At 50.1% G+C, this 18238-nt stretch overlaps 1 protein-coding gene across 1 annotated transcript in view; it reads right to left on the minus strand.

Annotated features, from left to right (window-relative positions):
* Positions 1–3855: 3855 nt before the first annotated feature.
* LOC122546589 (calpain-2 catalytic subunit-like) overlaps positions 3856–18238 on the minus strand; it is a 30300-nt gene continuing 15917 nt past the window's right edge. The window contains exons 2-7 of the mRNA XM_087976857.1: positions 8865–8934; positions 7279–7397; positions 6706–6839; positions 5482–5650; positions 4579–4662; positions 3856–3945 (exon numbers count right to left, since the gene is read on the minus strand). Of these exons, the coding sequence (XP_087832983.1) occupies positions 3856–3945; positions 4579–4662; positions 5482–5650; positions 6706–6839; positions 7279–7397; positions 8865–8934 (666 nt within the window). The remainder of the gene's footprint in view (positions 3946–4578; positions 4663–5481; positions 5651–6705; positions 6840–7278; positions 7398–8864; positions 8935–18238) is intronic.

The raw sequence follows: 18238 nt of genomic DNA on the forward strand, positions 1-18238 counted from the left end.
GTGCGTGTGTGTGCGTGCGTGCGTGTGTGTGCGTGCGTGTGTGTGCGTGCGTGCGTGTACGTGCGTGTGTGTACGTGCGTGCGTGTACGTGCGTGTGTGTACGTACGTGTGTGTACGTACGTGTGTGTACGTACGTGTACGTGTGTGTACGTACGTGTGTGTACGTGTACGTGTGTGTACGTACGTGTGTGTACGTGTACGTAAGTGTACGTGTGTGTACGTACGTGTGTGTACGTACGTACGTGTGTACACGTACGTACGTGTGTGTACGTACGTACGTGTGTGTACGTACGTACGTGTGTGTACGTGTACGTGTGTGTACGTACGTGTGTGTACGTACGTGTGTGTACGTACGTGTGTGTACGTACGTGTACGTGTGTGTACGCGTACGTGTGTACGCGTACGTGTGTACGCGTACGTGTGTGTACGCGTACGTGTGTGTACGCGTACGTGTGTGTACGCGTACGTGTGTGTACGTGTACGTGTGTGTACGCGTACGTGTGTGTACGCGTACGTGTGTGTACGCGTACGTGTGTGTACGTACGTGTGTGTACGTACGTGTGTGTACGTACGTGTGTGTACGTACGTGTGTGTACGTACGTGTGTGTACGTACGTGTGTGTACGTGTGTGTACGTACGTGTGTGTACGTACGTGTGTGTACGTACGTGTGTGTACGTACGTGTGTGTACGTACGTGTGTGTACGTACGTGTGTGTACGTACGTGTACGTGTGTGTACGTGTACGTGTGTGTACGTACACGTGTGTGTACGTACACGTGTGTGTACGTACACGTGTGTGTACGTACGTGTGTGTACGTGTACGTGTGTGTACGTACGTGTACGTATGTGTACGTACGTGTACGTATGTGTACGTACGTGTGTGTACGTACGTACGTGTGTGTACGTGTACGTGTGTGTACGTACGTGTGTGTACGTACGTGTGTGTACGTACGTGTGTGTACGTACGTGTGTGTACGTACGTGTGTGTACGTACGTGTACGTGTGTGTACGTGTACGTGTGTGTACGTGTACGTGTGTGTACGTGTACGTGTGTGTACGTGTACGTGTGTGTACGCGTACGTGTGTGTACGTACGCGTACGTGTGTGTACGCGTACGTGTTGTGTACGCGTACGTGTGTGTACGCGTACGTGTGTGTACGCGTACGTGTGTGTACGTACGTGTGTGTACGTACGTGTGTGTACGTACGTGTGTGTACGTACGTGTGTACGTACGTGTGTGTACGTACGTGTGTACGTACGTGTACGTGTGTGTACGTACGTGTACGTGTGTGTACGTACGTGTGTGTACGTACGTGTGTGTACGTGTGTGTACGTACGTGTGTGTACGTGTGTGTACGTACGTGTGTGTACGTACGTGTGTGTACGTACGTGTGTGTACGTACGTGTACGTGTGTGTACGTACGTGTGTGTACGTACGTGTGTGTGTACGTACGTGTGTGTACGTACGTGTGTGTACGTACGTGTGTGTACGTACGTGTGTGTACGCGTACGTGTGTGTACGTACGTGTGTGTACGTACGTGTGTGTACGTACGTGTGTGTACGTACGTGTGTGTACGCGTACGTGTGTGTACGTACGTGTGTGTACGTACGTGTGTGTACGTACGTGTGTGTACGTACGTGTGTGTACGTACGTGTGTGTACGTACGTGTGTGTACGTACGTGTGTGTACGTGTACGTGTGTGTACGTACGTGTGTGTACGTGTACGTGTGTGTACGTACGTGTACGTGTGTGTACGTGTACGTATGTGTACGTACGTGTGTGTACGTACGTACGTGTGTGTACGTACGTACGTGTGTGTACGTACGTACGTGTGTGTACGTACGTGTGTGTACGTACGTGTGTGTACGTACGTGTGTGTACGCACGTGTGTGTACGTACGTGTGTGTACGTACGTGTGTGTACGTGTACGTGTGTGTACGTACGTGTGTGTACGTACGTGTGTGTACGTACGTGTGTGTACGTACGCGTACGTGTGTGTACGCGTACGTGTGTGTACGCGTACGTGTGTGTACGCGTACGTGTGTGTACGCGTACGTGTGTGTACGCGTACGTGTGTGTACGCGTACGTGTGTGTACGTACGTGTACGTGTGTACGCGTACGTGTGTGTACGCGTACGTGTGTGTACGCGTACGTGTGTGTACGTACGTGTGTGTACGTACGTGTGTGTACGTACGTGTGTGTACGTACGTGTGTGTACGTACGTGTGTGTACGTACGTGTGTGTACGTACGTGTGTGTACGTACGTGTGTGTACGTACGTGTGTGTACGTACGTGTACGTGTGTACGTACACGTGTGTGTACGTACGTGTGTGTACGTGTACGTGTGTGTACGTACGTGTACGTGTGTGTACGTGTACGTATGTGTACGTACGTGTGTGTACGTACGTACGTGTGTGTACGTGTACGTGTGTGTACGTACGTGTGTGTACGTACGTGTGTGTACGTACGTGTGTGTACGTACGTGTGTGTACGTACGTGTGTGTACGTACGTGTGTGTACGTACGTGTACGTGTACGTACGTGTACGTGTACGTACGTGTACGTGTGCGTACGTGTACGTGTGCGTACGTGTACGTGTGCGTACGTGTACGTGTGTGTACGTGTACGTGTGTGTACGTACGTGTACGTGTGTGTACGTGTACGTGTGTGTACGCGTACGTGTGTGTACGCGTACGTGTGTGTACGTACGTGTGTGTACGTACGTGTGTGTACGTACGTGTGTGTACGTACGTGTGTGTACGTACGTGTGTGTACGTACGTGTGTGTACGTACGTGTGTACGTACGTGTACGTGTGTGTACGTACGTGTACGTGTGTGTACGTACGTGTACGTGTGTACGTGTGTGTACGTACGTGTGTGTACGTACGTGTGTGTACGCACGTGTGTGTACGTACGTGTGTGTACGTACGTGTGTGTACGTACGTGTGTGTACGTACGTGTGTGTACGTACGTGTGTGTACGTACGTGTACGTGTGTGTACGTACGTGTGTGTACGTGTACGTGTGTGTACGTACGTGTGTGTACGTACGTGTGTGTACGTACGTGTGTGTACGTACGTGTGTGTACGTACGTGTGTGTACGTACGTGTGTGTACGTACGTGTACGTGTGAGTACGTGTACGTGTGTGTACGTGTACGTGTGTGTACGTACGTGTGTGTACGTACGTGTGTGTACGTACGTGTGTGTACGTACGTGTGTGTACGTGTATGGGGGGGGGGGGGGGGAAGAGAGAGAGTTGGAGGTTTCAGAGAGACCTCGAGTATTAATCAGAAGATTATATGAGAATCGTTTATAGCTGTTTGCTTGGGATTAGACGTCCTTGTTTTAACCATTCTTGTTAAGTCAACCTGGTCAGTGCTTTGTGTTACACACTGGTCCCAGCAGACAGGGCCTGTGTTACACACTGGTCCCAGCAGACAGGGCCTGTGTTACACACTGGTCCCAGCAGACAGGGCCTGTGTTACACACTGGTCCCAGCAGACAGGGCCTGTGTTACACACTGGTCCCAGCAGACAGGGCCTGTGTTACACACTGGTCCCAGCAGACAGGGCCTGTGTTACACACTGGTCCCAGCAGACAGGGCCTGTGTTACACACTGTGGTGGTGCTGGGGTAACAGGATCAGATTCCTTCCCCTGAGTGGAGGGTATGTCCGGGTCTGAGGAGGCTGTGAGAGGCTCCCAGCCTGAGCTCGGGACAGAGGTCATTCCAGTGCCAGGAGCAGACACACACCCGACCCTGCCCCTCCCTCCCCACCCCCCTGGTCCTGCCCCCCCCCCCTCCCACCCCCCGGTCCTGCCCCTCCCTCCCTCCCGGTCCTGCCCCTCCCTCACTCACTTGTCACTCCAGGCTCCGGTCCATTCCACCTCTCCCCAGGGATTCCGAATCCGGACCAACTGGACCTGAGTACCTCGGAACGCAACCTACAGGAAACCACAATCAACACCGCGTCACCACCCCCCCCCCGGGTACACATCCCCCCCCCCACCCCCCTCCCCGGGTACACACCCCGTTACCCCCCCCCCCCCGGTATACATCCCCACCCCCCAGGTACACACACACCCCCGGCACCCCCCCGGGTACACACCCCCCCACCCCCCCCCCCACCACCGTCACGCCCATGGGTACACACACCCCCACTCCGGGTACACACATACCCCAGTCACCCCCCCCCGGGTACACACACACCCCCCCCCCCCCCCGTCTCCCCCCCCGGGTACACAGACCTTCGTCTCCGCCCGGGGACAGACACGCCCCAGGGACACCCCCCCCCCCGTCAGCACTCGGGTATACACCCCCCCATCAACCCCGGGGGACACATGCCCCCCCCGGGGACACCCCCCGTCACCCCCCGGGGAGGATAGGGGTTGGAGAGGGATAGCATTAGGGTGATGGAGGTGACCCGGGTGGACGGTGACCCCATGCAGACGGTGACCCCTGGGGGTGTGACCTGGGTGGACGGTGACTCCTGGGATAGTGACCCCAGGTGGATGGTGACCCCTGGGACGGTGACCCCAGGTGGACGGTGACCCCTCGATGTGTGGTCCTGCACTCACCTGCTGGGCACCGGTCAGCGAGTACGCGTGTCCCTTCACCAACTTCTGCCCGGTAACGGCCTCGGTCTCAGCAGCACTGGTGATCTGAGCAATGGGGAGGGGGGTGCAGATCAGAGACCAGCCCAACATGGCAACCCCCCAACACACCCCTCCCCCCCACTCACCCCCCCAACACACGCCCCAACCCCCCCCCCCAACACACGCCCCAACCCCCCCCAACACACGCCCCAACCCCCCCCAACACACGCCCCAAACCCCCCCAACACACGCCCCAAACCCCCCCAACACACGCCCCAAACCCCCCCCAACACACGCCCCAAACCCCCCCCAACACACGCCCCAACCCCCCCCAACACACGCCCCAACCCCCCCCAACACACGCCCCAACCCCCCCCAACACACGCCCCAACCCCCCCCAACACACGCCCCAACCCCCCCCAACACACGCCCCAACCCCCCCCAACACACGCCCCAAACCCCCCCCAACACATGCCCCAACCCCCCCCAACACACGCCCCAACCCCCCCAACACACGCCCCAACCCCCCCAACACACGCCCCAACCCCCCCCCCCCCAAACGCCCCAACCCCCCCCCCAACGCCCCAACCCCCTCCCCCCAACGCCCCAACCCCCCCCCAACGCCCCAACCCCCCCCAAACGCCCCAACCCCCCCCCAAACGCCCCAACCCCCCCCCCAAACGCCCCAACCCCCCCCCCAACGCCCCAACCCCCCCCCCAACGCCCCAACCCCCCCCCCCAACGCCCCAACCCCCCCCCCCCCAACACACGCCCCAACCCCCCCCCCCCCCCCCAACACACACCCCAACCCCCCCCCCCCCACCCTCCCAGCCCCCACTGCTGGTGGTGGGGGGTGTAAGGGTTGGGGGTGGGGAACGTACTTACGTCGATGGAGCAGCCCATCAAGGAGCCGCGTTGCAGAGCTTTCTGAATGATGTGGAACAGGTTCTGAGGAGCAGACTTCAGCTCATACCATTCTGAAACCCCACCAGTAAAATCTTCAAAACCCTCCGTGGTTGAGCCTCCAGACAGAGCTTCATAACTCCCATTCAACCTGGAACAGTGCCGAGCCATCAGTATAAACAGGAGCAGACCATTCGGCCCCTCAACCCTGCTTCACCATTCAATAGCTGACCCAACATTCCTCATGCCCTTTCCCTGGGACCCTTGATTCCCCGACTCTACAAGGGTCTCTCTCAGCCTTAAACCCCCATGAGGACTCGGTCCCCACAGCTCTCTGCAACAAGGAGTTCCCAGGAGTCACATCCATCTCAGGGAAGAAATTAATTCCCATCTCAGTTTTAAACTGGTGCCTCTTTCCAGAGGAACCTCAATTATCCAAATTTTGGATTATCCAGCAAGATCACAAGGTCCCAATGCACAGCTAAATTGTGTTGTCTGGTGTTCAATTCACCAAACATTCAACCGTCCGACAAAATACTCCCCGTCCATGTCGTTCGGATAATTGAGGTGCCCCTTTATCCTGACACTCTGCCCTCTAGTCCCAGACTATCCCATGAGGGGAACCATCCTCTCAGCCCTTGTAGAATCCAATCTGTTTCAATGAGATTAGAAGCTCCCCCCAACCCCCACGTCCCTTTGTGTTGCTACTTTCCTGCAACTTGTTTCAATGTAAAATAATCGTCTCTTCTTTTGGTCTCCTTTCCAAAAAAAAAACAATTTCACGTTCTCCTACGTTACACACTATTTGCCAATTTTTTATCACCTTGTTGGACCTATCACTGTCTCTCCACATAGAAACCAAAACAACTGTGGAAGCTGTCAATCAGAATCAGAAACAGAAATCACTAGAAGAGCTCAGCAGGTCTGGCAGAATCTATGGAGAGAAAGCAGAGTCAAGTAACTATTCCTCAGACCTTTACTCTAAAGACCTTACTACAACCTCCTTACTGGGATGTATTTGACCTCCTTAAGTGTCTGCCATTGCTAGCTTCCCGACATTCCTGCTAGTCTATTTGCCCAGTTCACTTTAGTGAAGCATATATTCATTTCATTAGAAATCTTTATTTTCCCAGACCCTGCCATTTCAGTGTGACCCTCCCCAACCACACCATTAACTGAGAGTGTGAGCAGGAATCAGTCACTCACTTGGCGTAGGCCTTCTCCAGGAGAGCGCTCCAGAACTCATTTCTCTCGGCCGAGTGGACAAACATCAGCTTTCCATCCTTGGTGGGTAATCGGTCATCAACCACCACGTCCACCCACTCCCCAAACTGCCAGAACTGGGCACAGAGAGATGGTCAACGGGACTCCCAGTTAATAACTGTCCCAGCATTAACCGTACACAGACTCCGACACTCACAATCCCGTCGCCATCCCACACCAACTCGACCCCCAACACGGAGGGAACCAGACCCAACTCCAGGGAAATCAGAGAGAGAGAGACAGACAGACACTGGGAATCAGGACAGTGAGAAAATGCGGGTGGATGAGAGAGAGAGAAATGTTGGAAGAGAGAGACAGAGTAAAATGTGGAGAGAGAAAGAAAAGGAGAGAGAGAAAAAGGGGAGAGAGAGAGAGAAAGGGGGGAGAGAGAGAGAAAAGGGGGGGAGGGAGAGAGAGAGAGAGAAAAGGGGGGGGAGGGAGAGAGAGAGAGAGAGAGAGAGAGAGAGGCCCACAATTACGGATATGGGGTGAAGAGCAGACGCTGGTGAGAGGTACCTGGAAATGGAAGATTCCAGCATAGCCCGGCCCGAAGGATTGTCCAGGGGGTACCACCCTGCTGAGCACCTCTTCATTCAGGGTCAGGGAGGCAATCGCAGCTAGGAGCCAACAGTCACCTGGAAACACACCAGCAGCACACCTCATCAGGTACAACAACTCCAGCACAGGCCTCACACTGGAACAGATCACACTGCTCACTCTCTTTCTAATGGATCAGACTGAAGCACTCTCCCAGGGTCAGTGCTGTGGGAGTGGGCACTGTCGGAGGGTCAGTGCTGAGGGAGTGGGCACTGTCGGAGGGTCAGTGCTGAGGGAGTGGGCACTGTCGGAGGGTCAGGGCTGAGGGAGCGCCGCACTGTCGGAGGGTCAGGGCTGAGGGAGCGCCGCACTGTCGGAGGATCAGTGCTGAGGGAGCGCCGCACTGTCGGAGGGTCAGGGCTGAGGGAGCGCCGCACTGTCGGAGGGTCAGGGCTGAGGGAGCGCCGCACTGTCGGAGGGTCAGGGCTGAGGGAGGGCCGCACTGTCGGAGGATCAGTGCTGAGGGAGTGCCGCACTGTCGGAGGATCAGTGCTGAGGGAGTGCCGCACTGTCGGAGGGTCAGTGCTGAGGGAGGGGACACTGTCGGAGGGTCAGTGCTGAGGGAGTGGGCCCTGTCGGAGGGTCAGTGCTGAGGGAGTGGTGTAATATTTCATTTGAACTATTTCTTCATTTTGTCATGATTCGGAGATGCCGGTGTTGGACTGGGGTGTACAAAAGTTAAAAATCACACACCAGGTTATAGTCCAACAGGTTTAATTGGAAGCACTAGCTTTCGGAGCGACGCTCCTTCATCAGGTGATTGTGGAGGGCTCGATCGTAACACAGAATTTATAGCAAAAATTTGCAGTGTGATGTAACTGTAATTATACATTGAAAAATTGATTGTCTGTTAAGCCTTTCATCTGTTAGAATACAGTGATAGTTTCACTTCTTTCATGTGTAAATCACAAAACCCTTTTTTTTAAAAAGTTGCATTCTCGGGTTAGCTGTGAACAAGGGTGATAGCTAGACAACAGCTAACCCGAGAATGTAACTTTAAAAAAAAGGGTTTTGTGATTTACACATGAAAGAAGTGAAACTATCACTGTATTCCAACAGATGAAAGGCTTAAGAGACAATCAATTTTTCAATGTATAATTTCAGTTACATCACACTGTAAATTTTTGCTATAAATTCTGTGTTACGATCGAGCCCTCCACAATCACCTGATGAAGGAGCGTCGCTCCGAAAGCTAGTGCTTCCAATTAAACCTGTTGGACTATAAACAGGTGTTGTGTGATTTTTAACTTCATTTTGTCAGGTCTTTCTATTTCTGGTTAGTCTTGCCTGTGAGCTCGTTACTGGGATTGCCCTGGTGGGTGATGTATTTGAAGTCAGGAGACTGAGAGAGTGACAGTGAAATGGAAAGTTCCTTCAGATGGAAGATGAACTCAGTGTTGCTGCTCGAGCCGCTGACTGGTTTTGTTACTTTTCGGTTGTATTGTCAGGGGATTACCTCGAGCAAGGTGCTGAGAGACACAGAGGTTCCTATCTCCTGTACTTACCCAGGGCTCCCTGACAGATGTCTGTCCGAGTGGCTCCTTCAATGAGAAACTGAGGGTTGGAGCAGATCTCCTGCAGGAGAGAACGTTTCAGAGAGATTAGACCCAGAGGAAGTTTTACCTCAATTCAAACAGAATCAATGTCTTGTACAGCCGCAACATGACCTCCCAACTCCTGTACTCAATACTCTGACCAATAAAGGAAAGCATACCAAACACCTCCTTCACTATCCTATCTACCTGCGACTCCACTTTCAAGGAGCTATGAACCTGCACTCCAAGGTCTCTTTGTTCAGCAACACCCCCTAGGACCTTACCATTAAGTGTATAAGTCCTGCTAAGATTTGCTTTCCCAAAATGCAGCACCTCGCATTTATCTGAATTAAACTCCATCTGCCACTTCTCAGCCCATTGGCCCATCTGGTCCAGATCCTGTTGTAACCTGAGGTAACCCTCTTCACTGTCCACTACACCTCCAATTTTGGGGTCATCTGCAAACTTACTAACTGTCCCTCTTATGCTCACATCCAAATCATTTATATAAATGACAAAAAGTAGAGGACCCAGCACCGATCCTTGTGGCACTCCACTGGTCACAGGCCTCCAGTCTGAAAAACAACCCTCCACCACCACCCTCTGTCTTCTACCTTTGAGCCAGTTCTGTATCCAGATGGCTAGTTCTCCCTGTATTCCTATGGGAGGGATATTGTGAAACTTGAAAAGGTTCAGGAAAGATTTACAAGGATGTTGCCAGGGTTGGAGGATCTGAGCTACAGGGAGAGGCTGAACAGGCTGGGGCTGTTTTCCCTGGAGTGTCGGAGGCTGAGGGGTGATCTTATAGAGGTTTACAAAATTATGAGGGGCATGGATAGGGTAAATAGACAAAGTCTTTTCCCTGGGGTGGGAGAGTCCAGAACTACTAAAGATGACAAACAGACTGATTTATAAGGCTGGGGGAGGGATACACAGGGTAAAAACAATGACTGCAGATGCTGGAAACCAGATTCTGGATCAGTGGTGCTGGAAGAGCACAGCAATTCAGGCAGCATCCGAGGACAGGCAAAATCGACGTTTCGGGCAAAAGCCCTTCATCAGGAATAAAGGCAGAGAGCCTGAAGCATGGAGAGATAAGCTAGAGGAGGGTGGGGGTGGGAGAGAGTGGCATAGAGTACAATAGGTCAGTGGGGAAGGAGATGAAGGTGATAGGTCAGGGAGGAGAGGGTGGAGTGGATAGGTGGAAAAGGAGCTGGGCAGGTCGGACAAGTCCGGACAGGTCAGGGGATCGAGTTTCTGGAGGTTAGAAGCTAGGATGAGGTGGGGGAAGGGGAAATGAGGAAACTGTTAAAATCCACATTGATGCCCTGGGGTTGAAGTGTTCCGAGGCGGAAGATGAGGCGTTCTTCCTCCAGGCGTCTGGTGGTGAGGGAGCGGCGGTGGAGGAGGCCCAGCACCTCCATATCCTCGGCAGAGTGGGAGGGGGAGTTGAAATGTTGAGCCACTGGGCGATGTGGTTGATTGGTGCGGGTGTCTCGGAGATGTTCCCTAAAGCGCTCTGCTAGGAGGCGTCCAGTCTCCCCAATGTAGAGGAGGGATACACAGACTGACTGTCAAACCTTCCCTGATATCGAAATGGGAATTACTAAAGGGGAACAAAGAGATGCTGAGAAGCTGAATACATATTCCACTTCTGACTTCACAAAGGAGGACACAAGAAATAACCCAGAAATTGAAAAAATTTGAAATGTGGAGCTTATTCAAGGAACAGCTACTGTGTGTCCTCAATAAGGATGTACCTGTCAGGAAGGGAGGAAGTGGTTGAGTGAGTAAGGAAGTGGAATCTCTGGTCAAGAGGAAGAAGGAGGCTTATGTTAGGATGAGATGTGAAGGCTCAGTTAGGGCGCTTGAGGGTTACAAGGTAGCCAGGAAAGACCTAAAGAGAGAGCTCAGAAGAGTCAGGAGGAGACATGAGAAGTTGTTGGCGGATAGGATCAGGATAAACCCTAAGGCTTTCTATAGGTATTTCAGGAATAAAAGAATGACGAGAGTAAGATTAGGGTCTAGATTAGAGCGGTGCTGATGAAAGGTTCCTGATGAAAGGGTTTTTGCCCAAAACATCGATTTTTCCTGCTCCGCGGACGTTGCCTGACCTGCTGTGCTTTTCCAGCAACACACTCTCGATACTGATCTCCAGCATCTGCACTCCTCACTTTTGCCTCAAGTAAGATTAGGGCCAACCAAAGGCAGGAGTGGGAGGTTGTGTGTGGAGGCCAAGGAGATGGGGGAAGCACTAAACAAATATTTTTCCTCAATATTCACACTGGAAAAAGACAATGTGGCCGAAGAGAATACTGAGATACAGGCTTCTAGACGAGATGGGATTGAGGTTCATAAGGGGGAGGTGTTAGCAATTCTGGAAATTGTGAAAATAGATAAGACCCCTGGGCCAGATGGGATTTATCCTAGGATCCTCTGGGAAACTTGGGAGGAGATTGCTGAGCCTTTGGCTTTGATCTTTAAATCGTCATTGTCTACAGGAATAGTGCCAGAAGACTGGAGGATAGCAAATGTGGTTCCCCTGTTCAAGAAGGGGAGTAGAGACAACCCTGGTAATTATAGACTACTGAGTTTTAATTCGGTTGTGGGTAAAGTGTTGGAAAAGGTTATAAGAGATAGGATTTATAATCATCTAGAGAGGAGTAAGTTGATTAAGGATAGTCAGCACGGTTTTGTGAAGAGTAGGTCGTGCCTCACAAACCTTACTGATTTCTTTGAGAAGGTGACCAGACAGGTGGATGAGGGTAAAGCGGTTGATGTTGTGTATATGGATTTCAGACAGGCTTTTGATAAGGTTTCCCACGGTGGGCTATTGCACAAAATGCAGAGGCATAGGATTGAGGGTGATTTAGCGATTTGGATCAGAAATTGGCTAGCTGCAAGACAGAGGGTGGTGGTTGATGGGAAATGTTTATCCTGGAGTTCTGTTACTAGTGCGGTACCGCAAGGATCTGTTTTGGGGCCACTGCTGTTTGACATTTTTATAAATGACATGGATGAGGGTGTAGAAGGGTGGGTTAGTAAATTTGCAGACGACACTAAGGTCGGTGGAGTTGTGGATAGTGACAAAGGATATTGCAGGTTACAGAGGGACATAGATAAGCTGCAGAGCTGGGCTGAGAGGTGGCAAATGGAGTTTAATGTGGAAAAGTGAGAGGTGATTTACTTTGGAAGGAGTAACGGGAATGCAGAGTACTGGAATAATGGTAAGATTCTTGGTAGTGTAGATGAGCAGAGAGATCTCGCTGTCCATGGACATAGATCCCTGAAAGTTGCCACCCAGGTTGTTAAGTTTGTTAAGAAGGCATACAGTGTGTTAGCTTTTATTGGTAGAGGGAGTGAGTTTCAGAGTCATGAGGTCACGCTGCAGCTGTACAAAACTCTGGTCAGGCCGCACTTGGAGTACTGCGTACAGTTCTGGTCACCGCATTATAGGAAGGATGTGGAAGCTTTGGAAAGGGTTCAGAGGAAATTTACCAGGATGTTGCCTGGTGTGGAGGGAAGGTCTTATGAGGAAAGGCTGAGGGACTTGAGGCTGTTTATGTTAGAGAGAAGAAGGTTGAGAGCTGACTTAATAGAGACATAAATTAATTAGATAGTTAGATAGGGTGACTGACTGTGTGGAGTTTGCACATTCTCCCCGTGTCTGTGTGGGTTTCCTCCGGGTGCTCCGGTTTCCTCCCACAGTCCAAAGATGTGCAGGTTAGGTGAATTGGACATGCTAAAAACTGCCCATAGCCTTAGGTGCATTAGTCAGAGGGAAATGGGTCTGTGTGGGTTAATCTCCAGAGGGTTGGTGTGGACTAGTTGGGCCAAAGGGCCTGTTTCCACACTGGGGGGAGTCTAATCTAATCATAGGGTGGACAGGGAGAGCCTTTTTCCTCAGATGGTGATGGCTAACACGAGGGGACATAGCTTTAAATTGAGGGGTGATAGATATAGGAGAGATAGTGGGGGTAGTTTCTTTACTTAGAGAGTAGTAGGGGTGTGGAATGGCCTGCCTGCAACAGTAGCAGACTCGCCAACTTTAAGGAAATGGTCATTGGATAGGCATATGGACGAGAATGGAATAGTGTTGGTTAGATGGGCTTCAGACTGGTTCCACAGGTCAGTGCAACATGGAGGGCCGAAGGGCCTGTACTGCGCTGTAACGTTCTATGTTCTAAATATTGGGATCACAGGGTTTAGTGAGAGAGAGAAACTGAGGGAAATCAGTATTAGTAGGGAAATGGGGTTGGGGAAATTGATGGGATTAAAGGCTGATAAATCCCCAGGGTCTAATAATATACATCCCAGAGCACTTCAGGAAGTGGCCTAGAAAAAGTGGATGCATTGGTGGTCATCTTCCAAGATTCACAAGTGTTCCTACAGATTGGAGGGTAGTTAATGTAACCCCATTATTTAAAAAAAAAACAAGTAGAGAGAAACAGGGAATACAGCCCAGTGAGTCTGACATCAGGGTAGTGGAGAAAATAACAGGGGTGGCACGGCTGCCTCACAACGCCAGGGACCCAGGTTCGATTCCACCGTCAGGTGACTGTCTGTGCGGGTTTCCTCCAGGTGCTCTGGTTCCCTCCCACAGTCCCAAGATGTGCAGGTTAGGTGGATTGGCCGTGCTAAATTGCCCTAAGTGCCTTAGGGATATGGGAAATGCAGGGTTACAAGGAGAGGGTGGGTCTGGAAGGGATGCTCGTCAGGGGGTTGGTGTGCATTCAATGGGCCAAATGGCCTCCTTCCAAGCTGTAATGATTCTATAACATCCTAAACTAATCTCGTCCCACCTGCCAGCACCCGGCCCATATCCCTCCAAACCCGTCCTATTCATATACCCATCCAGATGCCTCTTAAATGTTGTAATTGTACCAGCCTCCACCACATCCTCTGGCAGCTCGTTCCATACACGTACCACCCTCTGTGTGAAAATGTTGCTCCATAGATCCCTTTTAAACCTTTCCCCCCTCACCCTAAACCTTTGGACTCTCCCATCCTGGGAAAAGGACCGTGCCTCTCCATCCAATCCATGTCCCTCTGAGTCTTACAGCACAGAAACAGACTCTTTGCACCAGCCAGTCCATGCTGAACATAATCCCAAAATAAACTATTCCCACCTGCCTGCTCCTGGCCTGGATCCCTCCAAACCTTCCCCATTCATGGATCTATCCAAATGTCTTTTGAACACTGTAATTTGTACCCATATCTAGCACTTCCTCAGGAAGTTCATTCTGCATGAGAACCACTCTCCGTGTAAATAAATTTGCCCCTTCATGTCTTATTTAAGATCTCCCTCCTCTCACCTTGAAACTGTGCCCCCTAGCCTTGAAATCCCCCATCCCAGGGAAAAGACACCTACCATTAACTCTATCTACACCTCTCATTATTTTATGAACGTCTCTCGGGTCCTTTCAACCTCCTTCACTTTCAGCCTTTCTTTATAACCCAAACCCTCCATACCCAGCAGCATGCTGGGAAATCTCTCCAGTTTAATAATTTCCTCCCTGTAACAGGGAGACCAGAACTGGACACAGTATTCCAGATAAAGCCTCACCAGTGGCCTGTCCAACCTCAACATGACATTCAACTTCTATACTCAAAGACAAACACGCCAAATGCCTTTTTAATCACCCTGTCTATATGTGACGCAAACTTCAAAGGGTTATGTACCTGCACCCCTCTGTTCTACAGCACTAACCAAGGCCCCACTATTAATTGGATAAGCCATATCCTTGTTTGTTGTACTAAAATGCAATATCTCGTATTTATCCAGATTGAACTCCCTCTGCCATTTCTCAGCCCATTGACCAATTTGATCAAGACCCCTTTGTGATCGGAGAAAACCTTCCCCATTGCTCACACTGCCACCAATTTCAGTGTGGTCCGCAAACTTACTAACCATAAGACACAGGACAGAAATTAGGCCATTCAGCCCATCTAGTCAGCTCCACCATTCAACCATGGCAGATAAGTTTGTCAACGCCTTTGTCCCACTTTCTCCCCGGAACCTTCAATCTCCTTGACAATCAAGGGCTTATCTCTCTCTGCCTTAAATATACTCAATGCCCTGGCCCTCCACGGCCTTCAGTAGCAATGAATTCCTTGGATTCACTGCTCTCTGGTTGAAGAAGTTTCACCTGATCTCTGTTCGAAAGGGTCCCCGTCTCTCCTGCCAATGGAAATATCTTCCCAACCTTGTATATTCTGTAAGTTTCAATTCGGTCCACCCTCATCCCTCTAAATTCCATGGAGTACAGACGCAGAGTCCTCAAACATTCCTCACATGTTTCATTCCTGGGATCATTCTCATGAACATCCTCCAGACCCCCTCCAGGGCCAATACATTCCAAAACATCCCAATCCAACCCAATACATCCCAATTCATCCCAATCCAACCCAATACATCCCAATCCAACCCAAAACATCCCAATCCAACCCAATACATCCCAATCCAACCCAATACATCCCAATCCAACCCAATACATCCCAATCCTCTAAAGGTGGTCTGGCCAGAGCTTTGTAAAGCCTCAGAAGTACATCCCTGCTTCTATATGCCTTCTATATGCTCATCCAAAACATTTATATAAGTGACAAACAGCCAAGGATCCAGCACCGATCCCTGTGGAACACCAGACTGAAAAGCAACCCTCCACCATTACACTCTCTGTCTCCTGCTGTTCAGCCAATTCTGTATCCAATTGGAAAGCTCACCCTGAACCCCATGTGACCTAACTTTACTAATTTGACTACCTTGGGGAACCTTGTCAAAGGCTTTACTAAAGTCCAAGTTGACAGCTCTGCCAACATCTGTCTTTTCGGTAACATCCTCAAAAAACTCAACCAAGTTTGTGAAACATGATTCCTCACACAAAACCACTCCGACTATCCCGAATCAATTTTTGTCTCTTTAAATGATTATAAATCCCATCTCTTATAACCATCTCCAACATTTACCCACAACCAAAGTCAGACTCAAAGGTCTCTAGTTCCCTGGTTTCTACTTACAACCTTTCTTAAACAAAGGTACAACATTGTACACCCTCCAGTCACCAGTCACCTCACCCCTAATTACAGATGATGTAAATGTGATTTTATAAACCTCTATAAGGTCACCCCTCAGCCCCCGATGCTACAGAGAAAATAGCCCTAGCCTATTCAGCCTCTCGGTGTAGCTCAAACCCTCCAACCCCAGCAATATCCTTGTAAATCTTTTCTGAACCCTTTTGAAATAAGGCAGGGCAGGTGACTGAGGTGTCAGTGGGGGAGTACTTTGGGGCCAGCGGCCATAATTCTATTAGTTTTAAAATAGTGATGGAAAAGGATAGACCAGATCTAAAAGTTGAAGTTCTAAATTGGAGAAAGGCCAATTTTGACGGTATTAGGCAAGAACTTTCGAAAGCTGCTTGGGGGCAGGTGTTTGCAGGTAAAGGGACGGCTGGAAAATAGGAAGCCTTCAGAAATGAGATAACGAGAATCCAGAGAAAGTATATTCCTGTTAGGGTGAAAGGGAAGGCTGGTAGGTATAGGGAATACTGGATGAGGGTTTGGTTCAGAAAAAGAAGGAAGCATATGTCAGGTATAGACAGGATAGATCAAGTGAATCCTTAGAAGAGTATAAAGGAAGTAGGAGTATACTTAAGAGGGAAATCAGGAGGGCAAAAAGGGGACATGAGATAGCTTTGGAAAATAGAATTAAGGAGAATCCAAAGGGTTTTTACAAATATATTAAGGACAAAAGGGTAACTAGGGCCCCTCAAAGATTGGCAAGGTGGCCTTTGTGTGAAGCTGCAGAAAATGGGGGAGATACTAAATGAATATTTTGCATCAGTATTTACTGTGGAAATGGATATGGAAGATATAGACTGTAGGGAAATAAATGGTGACATCTTGCAAAATGTCCAGATTACAGAGGAGGAAGTGTTGGATGTCTTGAAACGGTTAAAGGTGGATAAATCCCCAGGACCTGATCAGGTGTACCTGAGACCTCTGTGGGAAGCTAGAGAAGTGATTGCTGGGCCTCTTGCTGAGATATTTGTATCATCGATAGTCACAGGTGAGGTGCCGGAAGACTGGAGGTTGGCAAATGTGGTGCCATTGTTTAAGAAGGGTGGTAAGGACAAGCCAGGGAACTATAGACCAGTGAGCCTGACCCCGGTGGTGGGCAAGTTGTTGGAGGGAATCCTGAGAGACAGGATGTACATGTATTTGGAAAAGCAAGGACTGATTAGGGATAGTCAACATGGCTGTGTGCGTGGGAAATCATGTCTCACAAACTTGATTGAGTTTTTTGAAGAGGTTACAAAGAAGATTGATGTAGACAGAGCGGTAGATGTGATCTATATGGACTTCAGTAAGGTGTTCGACAAGTTCCTCCATGGGAGACTGATTACCAAGGTTAGATCTCAGGGAATACAGGGAGAACTAGCCATTTGGATACAGAACTGGCTCAAAGGTAGAAGACAGAGGGTGGTGGTGGTGGAGGGTTGTTTTTCAGACTGGAGGCCTGTGGCCGGTGGAGTGCCACAAGGATCGGTGCTGGGTCCTCTACTTTTTGTCATCTACATAAATGATTTGGATGTGAGCATAAGAGGGACAGTTAGTAAGTTTGCAGATGATACCAAAATTGGAGGTGTAGTAGACAGCGAAGAGGGTTCCCTCAGATTACAACAGGATCTGGACCAGATGGGCCAATGGGCTGAGAGGTGGCAGATGAAGTTTAATTCAGATAAATGCGAGGTGCTGCATTTTGGGAAAGTAAATCTTAGCAGGACCTATACACTTAATGGTAAGGTCCGAGGGAGTGTTGCTGAACAAGAGACCTTGGAGTGCAGGTTCATAGCTCCTTGAAAGTGGAGTCGCAGGTAGATAGGATAGTGAAGGCGGCGTTTGGATTTTTGGCGTCATCAGCAAATTTATTAACCATACATCCTATGTTCACATTGAACAATTTATATAAATGATGAAAAGCACGGATCCTTGTGGAATACAGTGGGTCACAGGCCTCCAGTCTGAAAAACAACCCTCTGGAACATTAATGAGACAATGGGCTGAGGAGTGGCAGATGGAGTTTAATTTAAATAAAAGTGAGGTGTTGCGTTTTGGAAAGGCATCTGTAGAAGGTCTGATACACTACCTCGTACCTTGTTTCATGTTTCCTGATACACTGTTTCTGATCAGAAATGGCTAGTTCTCCCTGTATTCCGTGAGATCTAACCTTGTTAATCAGTCTCCCATGGGGAACCTTGTCGAACGCCTTACTGAAGTCCACATAGATCACATCTACCGCTCTGCCCTCATCAATCCTTATTGTCCTCACAGTCAGTGAGAGATGA

This window comes from Chiloscyllium plagiosum, unplaced genomic scaffold, assembly GCF_037043375.1.
Source record: "Chiloscyllium plagiosum isolate Xiang-an unplaced genomic scaffold, Cpla_swu_hap1 HiC_scaffold_3, whole genome shotgun sequence".
NCBI classification, from domain to species: domain Eukaryota; kingdom Metazoa; phylum Chordata; class Chondrichthyes; order Orectolobiformes; family Hemiscylliidae; genus Chiloscyllium; species Chiloscyllium plagiosum.